We start from the raw sequence: 13,037 nt of genomic DNA on the forward strand, positions 1-13,037 counted from the left end.
GACCCTTTGGATCATACCTGTGAGATTGAGGTGGGGCTGAGGGTGGGTCAGGTACAGCCAGTGTAGATAAACTCAGATCTTTGGCTGACACTTTGCTGTGAATAATACTCAGTTCTCTGCCTCTGACCCAGTAGTCAGAGATATTCACGATTTTGTAGACATTCATGAAAATGTGGTAGGCTGACTTGTTAGTTTGTAAATGGCATAAATCTTGGATTTCATCATGAGTTTGGAAATACTGTTTGTAGGCTCATTTTGAGTGAGAAGTGTGTGTGTGTGTGTGTGTGTGTGTGTGTGTGTGTGTGTGTGTGTGTGTGAATATGTTTCTACCTCTTAACCTACAGTTTTGTAGTAACCTTCACTTGGTCCTAAGGAACACTTATCTAGCCCTTAAGGATGTTTCTGTTCATGGTGATGATGAAAATTCATCCAGAATGAAATAAAATGAATCAAAGAGAGAAATTAAGAAAAAGAGAAATTAAGAAGAAGGGATATTTAAAAAGAGAGATACAGAGTGAGAAGTTTCAAAGAATGTTTAGTGGGAACTTCAGATGAGTTTAATGGGATAAATGATAGAAAGTCAATATTGGAAAAGATACCAAGAATAAGGAGGAAATATGAAAAGCTGCTAAAGAGAAAGGGCTGATTACTTACAGAAGGATGACAGCTGACAGCAGAGTGCTCAGTAGCAAGAGAAGCCAGAAGATGTTGGAGTGATTATCTTTAGACCACTAAGATAAAGTAACTGACAACTCAGGTTTTACATCAGCCCAAACTGTCATTCAAAACGGAGGATGTAAGATACAGGACAGAAAGATAGGCAGTGAATTAGTGAAATATTTTGAGGAATTTAATTATTGGCTACAGAAGGTAAGATTAAATAATGCAAGGTGTGGGAATGTCTTTTGTCTTCCTCTGTGTCTGTATCGCGATGTCAGTGTCTAGATATCTGTGTCTGTCTCTAATTAGTGGAATAGTCAAGCAAGAACATGGACTCTGGAGCTGGACTGCCTAGGCTTAAATTCGGGCTTACCACTTCCTAGTTGTATGACCTTGGGCAAATTAAATTATTTGTTTTAAACCTCAGTTTCCTAACCTGTAAAATGGGAGTAACAGTATTTATCTCACTGGGGTGTTGTGAGAATTGATTGGGTTTAATATGTGTTTGTCATTATCACCATTGTCATCATCTCAACATTTCTGTAGAAGATCTTAAGCTCTTAAAACCTTGGCATGTTAGCCTCAGATATTTCGGGGATTTGGGTTGGTGTGGAAGAGAAAGAAGATAGTTTACTTGCTTATTATAAATCTCTGTGCTTTTTGGCTTCCTAAATTGATTCATTCAACACTTGTTGAGTACTGGTTATAGCCTCGGCACTCTTTTAAGTTCTGAGAATAAAACAGTGAATAAAACCGCTTCTGCCCATCTATGGTTTACATTCTACTTGTGGGGGTAACAGGAATGAACAGGGTAGGTATGTGAGAGCATGTGTGTGTTTGCACACATAGACCTACACATACGTGCACTGGTAAGCAGTAAGGGGAAAAACAGAGCATGGAAGAGGATGAAGGGGTTTTAATTTCAAATTGGATGTGTGTCAGGGAGTGTGTGCAAAAGTAGCATTTGTATAGAGACCTGAAGGAGATAAGAGAGAGCCATGAGAACATCTTTTTATAAGAGCATTTATTAGAAAGGGATAGCAAAGGGAGAGACAGCGAAGCAGAAGCATAACTGGCATTCTCAGAGAACAACAAAAAAGGTTAGTGGGGCTGAAGTAGGTTGCTGGAAGAGAAAGGAAGGAGAGAGTGAGGCACAGAAGTCATAGAGATTCATTGCTTATAAAGATTTAGAGCCTCTTAAAGAACTTTTACCCTGAATGGCCTAGGGAGTCATTTGGGCATTCTAAACTCTTCACTTCTGTATTCTCACTCTGCTAGGTTGAAAACAGGCTAGAAGAATATTCTGTTACTAATTTAATTCAGTAAAGAAAAACAATTAAAAGTACCCATGCATTTAATATCACCTCCCTTCTCAATAATCTACAGTGGTTCTGTGTTATCAGTTGTGTTACTTTAAGTTTCATTGTTTCTGTTTTAAGGTTGTTTGTAATCTTGCCACATTCTATCTGTTTAACCCCATTTCTTCCAGTTCTTCCACACCCAGGAATAATTCTTCTGGTCCTAAGTCTTCTTAGGAACTTTTACCATTGTCCCATTGCCCACCATTTGTTCTGGTAAAAATAACTAGGGGATTTCACATAATGCACATTGGACGCATAAACGTTTTTCTGTAAATAAATGAAATGTTGTAGAAGTCTTAATATTGTTGAGCCTCTTACACATGTGAAATAATTGATGTGCACTCATGATTGTATCCATCAAGAATCATAATAGCAGAAAACAGAATCTGTTTTACCTAGTGATTTATTACAGGGTACTGACTCGTTAACAGAATCTTTGGGAGGGCCATGACATCAGGTATTTTTGTTATAATACAGCTTGGAACCATGCAGCCAGGAGAAATGCCCAAACATACTGTGTATCTAATTGAGCACCAATTCCATTGCCTTGATTACTCACAGGGTCCCTATGAAGACAGAGACCAGTCATTCAAACTTCTTTTAGAGCCACCAGAAGAACCAGATACCTTCACCACTGTGCTTGCAAGGCCACTGCCTCAGATCACTTACTTCTTCCTTCCAAATAGTGCATATTTAAGGATGCTTGGCAATGTTGATGCCATTATGTAGTTTTCTACCCTTTGCAGTATTTGAAGGTGTGCTTGAAAGGAGATTTGGATGAGTGTTGAGTATCTATCACATTCATAATAAAAGAAATGAAAATAAAAATGATAACGGAGTCTCCTTTTTCAACTACATATCTCCCTTGGTTTACGGTGGGGTCATGTCCTGGTAAACCCATCAAAAACTGAAAATACTGTAAATTGGAAATGCATTTAAATGTGTTCAGAACACCTGCATTAGCCTACAGTTGTGCAAAATCATAATGTACCTTATAATAAAGTTTTTTATAATGAAGTATTGAGTAGTTCCTCTAATTTATTGAATGTTGTACTGAAAGCAAAAGACGGAATGGCTGTGTAGTGCAGATCGACTGAAAGTATATCAGTTGTTCACCCTCACCTCCCCACGGGTGACCGGGACCTGCGGTTTGCTGCGTACGCTCAGCATCACAAGGGAGTATCCTACCACATATCCCTAGCCTGGGAAAGATCAGAATTTATAGTTGGTTTCTCCTGAACGCATATCACTTTCACACCATTGTAAAGTTGATAAATTGTAAGATGTTCATTGTCAATTGTAAAATCGGGAGCTGTCTGTATGAGATTGGCAGCAATCAAAATTTTGATGACTTTTGTGTTAACAAGAATACAGGGAAATGACTACTGATACCTTCTGATAGGAATATGGATTAGCAAAGTGTGTGGAAGACAATTGGCATTAACTATGAAAATTACAAACGAATATACCCATCAATACTTTGGTTCCCCTTTGAGAATTTATCTTACCTAGTCACATAGTTTGGAAACATGTCTGTCACATAGCGGACTGACTAAATTACAGTATATCCATACAAGGAGAAATTCTGCAGCCGCTCAAGAGAAGGTTATGGTAGACCTTTGTGGACTGATTTGGAAAGATCTCCAAGGTTCAGTAAAGTGAACGATGCAAGTTCAGGATAGAGTGCATGATAGTCCATGTTTCAGAGAGAGACAAAGACAAAGATTCTGTGTGTGTGTGTGTGTGTGTGTGTGTGTGTGTGTAAACTGTTAATAGCATTTCTGTTTCTGTGAAAGTCAGAAAATGAGGATTTGATGTGACAAGGCTAGGAACCATGTATACAATGGAACTAATTTAGTGCAAGGTATTTACTAGACATTTAAGAAGCTGATAGCTGCCTGCATTGTAGAAGGAACTGTGTAGTGGAGAAATCGGACTGGAAAAGAGACTTATTTTTTACTTTGACACTTTTTGGATTTTGTATTACTTGCCTGCATTGCCGAAAAGTAGTATGTTTTAAATTAGCTGTTGCTGCTGTCTACCAAAATATTTGTGAAAATGAGAAATGTAGGGCTATAATTTATTTATCGTTAAAGAGTTTGTATGTTTGTGAATATATTGAGATAAGCATACTATATAAGGAAATTTTTCTCTGTGATTTTGGGGTGTTGTTTTGGGGGGCTGTGGACTATAACTGGTTACTATGTATGTTATCTGCTATTGATGGCTCCAATTAGTTGAAAATTAGAAAATATCTTTTGGAAGTTTACTTCTGGAAGGGAAAGGAGAATGCTTTCTGTTTAGAAAAGTTTATGTTTGTAAGCATTTCACCATTTTGAATATTAGTTTTTTGTTTGTTTTGAGAGAGTGAGAAAGAGAGCGTGAGCGGGGCAGGCAGGGGCAGAGAGAGAATCTTGAGCAGGCCCCGTGCCTGACGTGGGGCTCTATCTCATGACTGTGAGATAGACCTGAGCTGAAATCAAGAGTCGGACGCCCAACTGACTGAGCCACCCAGGCACCCCAAACATTAATTTTTGTATGTAGGAAAGATGTAATATAAAAACAAATCCGTGATATTAACATTAGGTAAGAACTTCGTCCCTTTGTCCTCATGGTAAACAGAAGTAGTACTGTTCACTGTATAATGTAACTAGACTTTATTAAGGTAAAAATGTTAACATAAGGGGACCAGTTTACATTTGCTCTCCTGAATATGAGATGAATATGAGAAAATTGTTAAAACTTTAACTTTGGGGTGCCTGGGTGGCTCAGTCGGTTGAGCGTCCAACTCCTGATTTTGGCTCAGGTCATGATCCTAGAGTCGTGGGATCAAGCCTCGTGTGGGGCTCTGCACTGGGCATGGAGCCTGCTCGAGATTCTCTCTCTCCCTCTGCTCCTCCCCAGTTCATGTACTCACACGCACATGCTCTCTCTAGAAACAAAAACTAACCTTAAATTGTTACATTTTTCTTGAGACTTTTACGTCAAAGTAGGCATTCAAGGAAATGGTAAATTGTTGATGTATGAGAATATCTAATTACAAGTTTTGCTAAGAAGTTTTGCCTCATTTAAGGAACCTTGCAAAAACATCTTAACATCTTATTTCTTTGTTAGCTTGTGTGTATTTCTCTCTGATATCTTCTACCCCCAGTAATGTTGGGGTGCTTTGTTTAATATAACCTCAACATATAACTTTGATCTGTTCCAGACCTTCAACTCCTTATTTGAAGAGTTGAATAATATTTTATCAAAAATATTTGACTGCAGTGGACGGATGGAAGCTGAAATAGCTGATGAGTTTGAAATCAATTTGAGAGAAGATAGGCTTGAAGCATATAGGAGAATGTGCCTTTTTTCCTACTAGGTTATTGTGACCCAGTCTCATTTTGGAGCCTTTAAGTCAACAGTCTCCAAAGGTGGGATAGAGAGGCATATCCATTTGGATATGCTAAGAATATTAGAAAGTTTACTCTGAATATCTTGGTAGTAGTACATGATTTTCAAAGTTTGGAAACCACTGATACTAGTGTAGTTTATTGTTTCATACCCAAAATAGCAGTAGTTGAAGCATTTATAACTCTCAGACTTGGAATGTGAACTCAGACCTTTTCTTTTTAATAATGTGGATAGATGTTGATGGAAAATGTTGAGACATAAACATGCTTACAGTAATTCAAGGGCATTTATCCAAATCTTTGTTTTAATATTTGTGCTAAGCTTGTATACCATTGGATGGACATTTCATAACCTGACATTTCTTAGACTTTTGCCAGCCGAAAATACAGATAATATTAACACTAAAACCACATCCTTCCCTTTCAGTTAATTATAATTTCAGGCCATTACATACTCAGCTTTCCTCAGTATCCAGTTTACAAACGTTTTCTCTGATTGCTGTATGCTTCATGGTACCAAAGAGATGCCCTTTTTTCTCCTTGTACTTCTGTGTAGTATGTGACCTGTGAGAGATCAGCAAATGACAATGGCTTTAATTTATGAATGGGTGGCTATAATTTTTTTTTTATAAAAAGTTCCTTTATGTTGTTTTGATCTCAGATATTCAAGATTAAAGCAGTTCAGCTGGCTGAGAAACTCCTTCCTGCCTTTAACACACCTACTGGGATTCCTTGGGCAATGGTGAATCTGAAAAGGTAAATTTTATTTTTATGTGGTTATTCCTGTTCTGAAAGAATTAGATTAACTTAGTGTTAGAAATTACTAATGATCAGCCCTCCCTATACTTTATAAGACTTAAATTGTTTTTCTCTACATATATGCAGAAATATATTTCTTTAAAACATTCTTTGGTTTTTTGTTTTGTTTTGTTTTGTTTGAAAGTTCTTCACTTTGGAATAATTCATCTGCCTTAACTGTATTCCGGTTTCTACTGCTTGCTTCTCTAAATGTAAATTTCTCTTCCTTACCTGTATGTTTCTTTTATTTGCTTATTCTTTTCCATTTCGTGTTGTAATGGATTCAAAGTGCTTTGCCTTTTTAATTTTTTGTGTACCACCTGTTGACCTTCTAAGTCATAATGGAACACAAATGTGCCTTAAAACCAGGCCTTCCTATTATTGAATGATCAGGGAGAAAATAATTCATGATGTTGACCCTAGGATTCTTATTATGGTGTTTGTACTGTTGAAGTTCAAAGTGAACTCTTCAACATTCTTTGCAGTATGTTCCATTCTGATAGAAAACACTGGTTTCACTTAGAAATAGATGAAAGAAAAAATTTTGATAACTTTATAAATCATGCAAAGATATATAATTAAAATTAAAAAAATTGGGTAATGTCAGTATATCTAACTTGCATTGAAATAATTTATACTGACTGAAGTTTTTACTGCGTACGTTTTTCTCCAAATGAAATTTATTATTCCTCTCAATGTTGGAGCTTGGAAATTACATGAAAATTTGACTCTTGTTCTTGCTGCCAGGCCCTTTAGAATGAAGGTTGGGAACACTTATTTTTCTGGAATCATGATTCTGTAACAACTTTATTTGAAAAAAGTGATCTATTTTAATTATTTCTTTATAATGGAGAGCTGTATAGAGTTTAGATTTCCATTGAGAAATTAGCATTTAATGCTGAACATTAAATTTAACTTCACTGTTCTCTCATTTCATGCTCTATCTATAATATAAATTACCTCCTTGTGAGGGGGATAATTTGGCTGGAGTTCCACAGTGACCTACACAAAAGGAGATGGCCAAACGACGTACTACATCTGTTCTCATTCCTTATTTTTAAGACAGATTTTCTGAGCTTTCCGTCAGTACCATTGTCAGAATCCTATAACTTTCCTAAATAATAAGAATTATTATTAATTTAAAATTTAATTATGAGTTGAAGAAAGCGAAGAAAGACTGCAGGACTTTTTTCTTAAATCACAAAATCTCAAACTCAGATCGAGCTGAAAGTGGGAAGGCATTCAACGATCATTGTCTTGGACATTTTAGAAATTTAATTTTCACTTACTTTCTCTGTGTATATTCACACAAATACACATTTTATTTGAGTTTAGATCATAACTAATTATTTACCTATTTTTTTAAAGCTTTTTCTTTTTCTTTTTCTTTTTCTTTTGGTTGAGCTCTGCACGTGTCCCACACGTAGGCTTTCCTCCTCTCTTGCTGCCTGAAAACCAACCTATGTTAGCCCCACATGTTTACCTTCTACAGCATGGTACAGGCTCTGGGGCAAGTTTAAAAATTTTGTGTGGTTTTTTGGATGCTTGCTTTTGTGCCTCTTATTTTTCTCACTCAACAGTATCTCAGGGAAATACTCTTCCAGATCATCTGATAAAGCTTTAAGTCAGTCTTCCTGATGACTACTTAGTGAAACGTATTTAGTGTAACCTAAAATACATTGGTTACAATGCTATACATAGGTTGTACCATAATTTATTCAATCATTGCCTTGTCAATGGTATTTGTTTCCATTATTTTGCTACCATAGACATTTTTAACAATAGTATCCTATTATATATGTCCTCTTGTAGTGAGAATTTTTCTCTGAAAATGATTCTCAAGAATATGATTGCTGGATCAGAGGCTGTGTGTCTTTTTTTTTTTTTTAAGCTTATTCATTTATTTTTGAGAGAGAGAGAGAGAGAGCACAAACAGGGTAGGGGCAGAGTGAGAGAGGGGGACAGGAGACAGAGAATCCCAAGCAGGCTCCGCACTGCCAGCGAAGCTGTACGTGGAGCTCGAACTCGCAACCACAAGATCATGACTGGGGCCAAAATCAAGAGTCGGACGCTTAACCGATTGAGCCATCTAGGCGCCCCGTGGCTGTATGTGGGACAGATTCTCAAATGTAGGATTGCTGGATCAAAGGGTATATGCATTTTACATTTAATAGTTACTCCTAAAATGTTTTCCAAAAAGACTATAGTTTCATCATATTTCTACCTACAATGTGTGAGAGTACCTAAATGTCTGCAGGTGTAAGTTCTGCTTAATTTTTGATAGACTGATGGCTATAAAGTGTTACTCATTGTTATTTTCATTTTTGTTTTCTGACTAGTGAACTTGAGCATCATTTTCGTAAATTTATTGGACATTTAGACTTGCTTTTTTTGCTTTATTTATAATTTTTTATTCATAAGTTTTAAATTTTTATATATTCAAATATGTCTTCTGTAACATTTGGGTTTACAGTTTTTGTTAAAAAGATTGTCTCCTATATTTTTTATGTCTTCTAGATTTCTAGTAAAGGTTTTTATAATATTGCTTTTTAAAAAAATTTTCATCACGTATATATAGTGTTAGCTGCAGATTTCTTATCAATTGCCTTTGTCAGGTTGAGGAAATTCCTTCTCTCCCTATTTTACTTAGAGTTTTTATCATGAGTGGATGTTGAGAAATGCCAGATGACTCTTTTTCTTCATCTGTGATGATCATAACATTTTTCACCTTTATTCTGTTAATACGGTAAATTATTGTTAGATTTTCAAATGTTCAACCAACTTTGAATTCCTGGGATAGTCCTTGGCCATAATATATTATCTTCTTTAATGTATAGCTGTGTTTGGTATTAGAGTTATCTGGTTTCATAAAATGAAGTAGGAAATAGTCTCTCTTCCTCTGTTTTCTGAAAGCACTGGTGTTACTTCTTCCTTAAATATTTGATAGATTCACCTACACAACCATCTGGGCTAGAAGTTTTCTTGTGGGAAGATTTTAATAACATATTCAACTATATGTATGTATGTATGTATATACATACATATTTCATACATGTATATTCAACATATCTTATATATGTGATATAAATGTATATATGGATATTCAGATTTTATTTTCATTTTGTGTCAGGTTAATAGTATTCATAAGGAATTTATCCATTTCATGGAAGTTATCAAAGATTTTGGTGTGCCGTTGTACATGTTACTTTCTTAGGCCTTTCATGTTTCTAGGCTTTATAGTGATAACCCCTCTTTCAGTCTTGATACTGGTAATTTGTTTTCTCCTTTTATCAATCCTGGTAGGCATTTATCAGTTTTATTAATCTTTTCAAAGAACTGACTTTTGTCTTTAACTGCATTTAGTAACATTAATTCTATGATTTATGTTTTCTGTCTCATTGATTTCAATTTTTTTTTCCTCTTCTGTACTTACTTAGCTCTTTTTAAAGCTTTTACATTGGAACTCTAGGTCTTTGATTTTTACCTCTTTTTTCCCTAATAAGCATTTTTTTCTGTAAGAATTTTATTTATTTGTTTATTTTTATAAGAATTTTAAAGCTGTAAATTTCATCCCAGAAATTTTAATTTTTTTTTCATTTTTCAGTTAAAAGTATTTTATAATTTTCCTTAGAATATCCTCTATGACAAATCAGTTATTCCTTTTTTTAAAATATAATTGATTGTCAAATTGGCTTACATACAACACCCAGTGGTCATCCCAAGTGCCCTCCTCCATTCCCATCACCCATTTCCCCCTCTCCCCCACCCGCATCCACCCTCAGTTTTTTCTCTGTATTTAAGAGTCTCTTATGGTTTGCCTCTCTCCCTCTCTGTTTATAACTATTTTTTCTCCTTCCCTTACCCCCTTGTCTTCTGATAAGTTTCTCAAGATCCACATATGAGTGAAAACATCAAATACTATCTTTCTCTGATTTATTTCAATTAGTATAATACCTTCCAGTTCCATCCACGTTGCTGCAAATGGCAGGATTTCATTCTTTCTCATTGCCAAGTAGTATTCCATTGTATATATAAACCACATATTTATCCATTTATCGATTGGTGGACATTTGGGCTCTTTCCATAATTTGGCTATTGTTGAAAGTGCTGCTATAAACATTGGGGTACATGTGCCCCTATGCATCAGCACTCCTGTATCCCTTGGGTAAATTCCTAGTAGTGCTATTGCTGGGTTGTAGGGTAGTTCTATTTTTAATTTTCTGAGGAACCTCCACACTGTTTCCCAGAGTGCCTGCACCAGTCTGCATTCCCACCAACAGTGCAAGAGGGTTCCCGTTTCTCCACATCCTCGCCAGCATCTATATTTTCCTGCAAATCAGTTATTCCGATTGTGTTGTTTAATTTGCCAAATTTTAGAATCAGGGAGGTTTCTTAGATACCTTATTGTTTTGATTTCTAATTTAATTGTGATCAGCGAAGATATTCGGTATAATTTCAATCTCTTCAAATGTATTGTGTCTTGTTTGTGGCTCAGCATATGGTTTTTGTTGGTAAATACACTTGAATCTGTATTCTGCAGTTGTTGGGGTAATGTTCTATATTAGGTTAAGCTACTTGGTGGTGGTGTTTAGATTATCTATGTCTTTCTGGATTTTTAATTAATTTAAGTTAATTAATGGTGTACTTCTTTTATGAGTTGCTGAGATGAAGTATTAAACTATTTCCAACTGTGATTATGGAATTATCTACTTCACTCTATTTCTGTCAGATTTTTGCCTCCTGTATTTTGAAGATTTACTCTTAGGTATTACATGTTTATGGTTTGTCTTTCTGATGACTTTACCCTTTTATCATTATGATGTGCCCCTCTTCATGTCTGGTAATATTTTTGCTTGGAAGTTTGTTTTATCAGATGTTAATCTAGCTACTCCACCTTTCTTATGCTTACTACTTTCCTGATGTATTCTTTTTACTTTCAGCCTAACCATATTATAATTTTAGTTCTTTTGAAGACAGCATGTAGTTGGACTTTGCCGGTATGAAAATAACTGCCTTCTAATCAATTAACATGAAATGTAATTATTGCTGCAGTCTGATTTAAGTTCTGTTTTTTTTAATTTATTTTATTTTATTTTTTAAATTTACATCCAAGTTAGTTGGCATGTAGTGCAACAGTGATATCAGCAGTAGATTCTTTAATGCCCCTTACCCATTTAGCCCATCTCCCTTCCCACAACCCCTCCAGCAACCCTCTGTTTGTTCTCCATATTTAAGAGTCTCTTCTGTTTTGTCCCCCTCCCTGTTTTTATATTATTTTTGCTTCCCTTCCCTTGTGTTCATCTGTTCCGTGTCTTCAAGTCCTCATTTGAGTGAAGTCATATGATATTTGTCTTTCTCTATTTTCGCTTAACATAATACCCTCTATTTCCATCCACGTAGTTGCAAATGGCAAGATTTCATTCTTTTTGATTGCCGAGTAATACTCCATTGTGTGTGTGTGTGTGTGTGTGTATACATATATATACACACATATATACATATGTGTATGTGTGTGTATACATATATATACGTGTGTGTATGTATGTATATATATGTATACACACACACGCACGAAGTATTAAACTGTTTCCAACTGTGATTGTGGAATTATCTATTTCACATACACACATACACACACCACATCTTTATCCATTTATCCATCGATGGACATTTGGGCTTTTGGCATACTTTGGCTATTGTTGATAGTGCTGCTATCAATTGGGGTGCGTGTGCCCCTTTGAAACAATACCTGTATCCCTTGGATAAATACCTAGTAGTGTAATTGCTGGGTCGTAGGGTAATTCTATTTATAATTATTTGAGGAACCTCCATACTGTTTTCCAGAGTAGTTGCACCAGTTTGCATTCCCACCAACAGTGCAAAAGAGATCCTCTTTCTCCACATCCTCGCCAACATCTGTTGTTGCCTGAGTTGTTAATGTTAGCCATTCTGACAGGTGTCAGGTGGTATCTCATTGTGGTTTTGATTTCTATTTCCCTGATGATGAGTGGTGTTGAGCATTTTTTCATGTGTCAGTTGGCCATCTGGATGTCTTCTTTGGAGAAGTGTCTATTCATGTCTTTTGCCCATTTCTTCACTGGATTATTTGTTTTTTGGGTGTTGAGTTGGGTAAGTTCTTTATAGATATTGGATACTAACCCTTTATCTGATATGTCGTTTGCAAATATCTTCTCCCATTCTGTCGGTTGCCTTTTAGTTTTGCTGATAGTTTCATTCTTCGCTGTGCAGAAGCTTTTGATTTTGATGAGGTCCCAGTAGTTCATGTTTGCTTTTGTTTCCCTTGCCTCTGGAGACATGTTGAGTAAGAAGTTGCTGCAGCCAAGATCAAAGAGATTTTTTTGCCTGCTTTCTCCTGGAGGATTTTGGTGGCCTCCTGTCTTATATTTAGGTCTTTCATCCATTTTGAGTTTATTTTTGTGTATGGTGTAAGAAAGTGGTCTAGGTTCATTTTTCTGCATGTCGCTGAACAGTTTTCCCAGCACCGCTTGCTGAAGAAGCGCTTGTCTTTATTCCATTGGCTGTTTTTTCCTGCTTTGTCAAAGATTAGTTGGCCGTATGTTTGTGGGTCCATTTCTGGGTTCTCTGTTCTATTCCGTTGATCTGAGTGTCTGTTCTTGTGCCAGTACCATACTGTCTTGATGATTACAGCTTTGTAATACAGCTTAACGTCCAGGATTGTGATGCCTCCTGCTTTGGTTTTCTTTTTCAAGATTGCTTTGGTTATTCGGGGTCTTTTCTGGTTCCATACACATTTTAGGATTGTTTGTTCTAGCTCTGTGAAGAATACTGGTGTTATTTTGAT

The 13,037-nt window shown here is 36.0% G+C and overlaps 1 protein-coding gene across 6 annotated transcripts in view; it reads left to right on the forward strand.

The window, feature by feature from the left end:
* Positions 1 to 13,037, forward strand: part of MAN1A2 (mannosidase alpha class 1A member 2) — a 188,985-nt gene that overhangs the window by 74,341 nt on the left and 101,607 nt on the right. For all 6 annotated transcript variants that reach the window (XM_019837695.3, XM_003990510.6, XM_045033343.1 and 3 more), the window contains exon 6: positions 6,078 to 6,172. In XM_019837695.3, the coding sequence (XP_019693254.1) occupies positions 6,078 to 6,172 (95 nt within the window). The remainder of the gene's footprint in view (positions 1 to 6,077; positions 6,173 to 13,037) is intronic.

Source organism: Felis catus, chromosome C1, assembly GCF_018350175.1.
Source record: "Felis catus isolate Fca126 chromosome C1, F.catus_Fca126_mat1.0, whole genome shotgun sequence".
Lineage (NCBI taxonomy): Eukaryota > Metazoa > Chordata > Mammalia > Carnivora > Felidae > Felis > Felis catus.